Source organism: Erythrolamprus reginae, chromosome 1 (assembly GCF_031021105.1).
Source record: "Erythrolamprus reginae isolate rEryReg1 chromosome 1, rEryReg1.hap1, whole genome shotgun sequence".
Lineage (NCBI taxonomy): Eukaryota > Metazoa > Chordata > Lepidosauria > Squamata > Dipsadidae > Erythrolamprus > Erythrolamprus reginae.
The window spans coordinates 143,784,743-143,787,168 of NC_091950.1; the positions used below are offsets into that span (position 1 = coordinate 143,784,743).

Sequence of the window (2,426 nt, forward strand, 5' to 3'; positions counted from 1 at the left end):
GTAGCTAGGCAAATGGGTGCTGCCAGAAGCATAACTGCTGCCAGTGCCGCTTCCACCCACGCCTTCTGCTTGCACTCAGGCAGGAGGTGGCCACGTGAGGGGAACTGCGCAGGAGAGAGGGAATTTTGTCCAAGGCCAGGAAGGAGGAAAGAGGAAAAAAGCAAGGGGTGCAGATGTAGCAGCAGCAGCAGCGAAAAAAAGGAGAGCTGAGCTGAGACCAGTAATCCAGGAAGTGACAGCCGCTGATCAGCTGAAGCTGCGCATACATTTTCATTTCCGCCGGTGGAACTGCTTTCCACCCCATCCTGCCTGCTGCCCACCCTTGTCCTTCCCCCTCTGTTGACATAGATGGCCTCATTGACCCCTCTTTCAAATCGGTGGTCCTCTCTGTCCAAAATGTGGACTTTGTCTTCAAAAGAGTGGCCTTTGACCTTTAAATGCAGATGGACTGCTGAATCTTATCCTGATGGGTTTGTTCTCCTGTGTTGTGCTATTCATTTATGAAGCGGTTGTTTAGTATAAACATTTATAATTGAATTCTACCTTCTACTGTGACACCACCTTATTATACGTATTAAAGTCAAATTGTGTGTTGTTGTTAGTGATGTGGCAACTGTGAGTTGTGTTATTTGTTATATGTTATTATGATAATGCAGAATACAGATGTGCTCAGTTTGAGGCCTGGAATGACCTGTCTGAAACTGACCAGCTTAATATCTTATTTGAGGACCTACATAGCTAATTGTACAGGATATTCATGACACCATGGAAACAAAGCAGCGGGATTATGGACAGATGACTGTAATGAGAAAATGGAGGCAGAAATATAGAATGAAGAGGCAATGGGTAGTAGGAGAAACATATCAAATAGATACAGCGGCTTTTGCCTTTGTATCATTATCATACAGGCGATATTTAGAAAGCTAAAAACCCAGTTGGGAGTCATTCATCATATACCTTATGGTTAGATGTGGGTGTTTGCATAATCCCAGTTGAAGGATAGGTAGGGACAGACTAGCATTCAAAGAAAACACATGAGAAAATGAACAGGGTGGATCAACACGAACACCTCCAGCTAGCATGTGATTCCCTAGTATGTTCTCTTTTAAAACATCTGTCTTCCTAGAATCTGAGTCTGGGCAGAAAACTAGTCCAAATAAACAACTAAAGTTTATTCCAAACTTAGAATGAAACAGATGGAAATAAATTTAACCATTCTTTAATGAAGAACCAGAATTTTCCCTCTTCTTCTCTTCAGGGCCTCTTTAACCTCCTTGTTTCTCAGGCTGTAAATAATGGGATTCAACATGGGGATCACAAGTGTGTAGAAAACTGAAGCTATTTTATCGGTGCTTAGGGAATGATTCGTGCTTGGCTGCAAATACATGAAGATCAAAGTTCCATAGAAGATGGTGACAGTTGTCAGGTGAGAAGCACAGGTAGAGAAAGCTTTGTATCGTCCTTGGGCGGATCTGATTCTTAGGATGGCAGACAGAATAAAGACATAAGAGATAAGAACGATAAGAAGGGAGACGATCATATCAAAGCCAGCAAAAGCATAGATGAGGACTTGTTTGGTGCTGGTATCAGAACAGGAGAGGGCCAAGAGCGGGAGATCATCACAATAGAAATGGTTAATCACATTTGAAGAACAGAATGATAGTTGGAATGTCACGATGGTGTGGAACAGGGCAACAGAAAAGCTATATATATAAGGTGCAGCCACTAACTGGATGCAAACTCTCCGGGAAATGATGGATTGATAAAGCAGTGGCTTGCAGATGGCAACGTAGCGGTCATATGCCATCACTGCCAGCAGGAAGCACTCTGTGATCATAAAAGTCAAGAAGGAGCCCAGCTGGGCTGCGCAACCATGGAATGAAATGGTTTTCTTAACTGATAGGAGGTTTGCCAGCATTTTGGGGGCAATCACGGAGGAATAGCAGAGATCAACAAATGCCAAGTGGGTGAGGAAGAAATACATAGGGCTATGTAGCTGCCTGTCGGTCTGAATCAAAAGGATTATGCCCAGGTTTCCCATTAGAGTGATGCTGTAATTCAAGAGGAAGATGGCAAAGAGGGGCATCTGTAGCTCAGGGCGGTCGGTGATTCCAAATAAAATGAATTCCTTCACTGTGCTCACAGTCAAATTGATATCTGCCATTTATTCCATCATTTCAGTTAAGTTCTGCTCAGAAAATGGATGAAGAAGGAATACACTTCTTTAAAGTTCACTCATACTCTCTCATACTGAAGGGGTGATACATTCTTTTGGGTGTCTCACCACTTGCTCATTTATTCTACCGATACAGACATCCTGATTTAGCTGAAATGATTTTAGAACAATACCATGAAAATTTGTTCCCATTATAAAAGTGCATTATATTTCATCAAACACTTGAATGCCACTGCAATATCAAGAAGAT

General features: G+C 42.5%; 1 protein-coding gene across 1 annotated transcript; it reads right to left on the reverse strand.

Moving 5' to 3' along the window:
• Nucleotides 1–1,219: 1,219 nt before the first annotated feature.
• Nucleotides 1,220–2,164, reverse strand: LOC139153496 (olfactory receptor 8U3-like). Its single transcript, XM_070727502.1, has one exon. The coding sequence runs from the start codon at nt 2,162–2,164 to the stop codon at nt 1,220–1,222; it is 945 nt and encodes a 314-aa protein (XP_070583603.1).
• Between the last annotated feature and the right edge of the window lie 262 nt (nt 2,165–2,426).

Excerpts from the sequence above, each read along its gene's own strand:
- LOC139153496 (XM_070727502.1), bottom strand. The coding sequence starts at position 2,164 with ATGGCAGATATCAATTTGACTGTGAGCACAGTGAAGGAATTCATTTTA.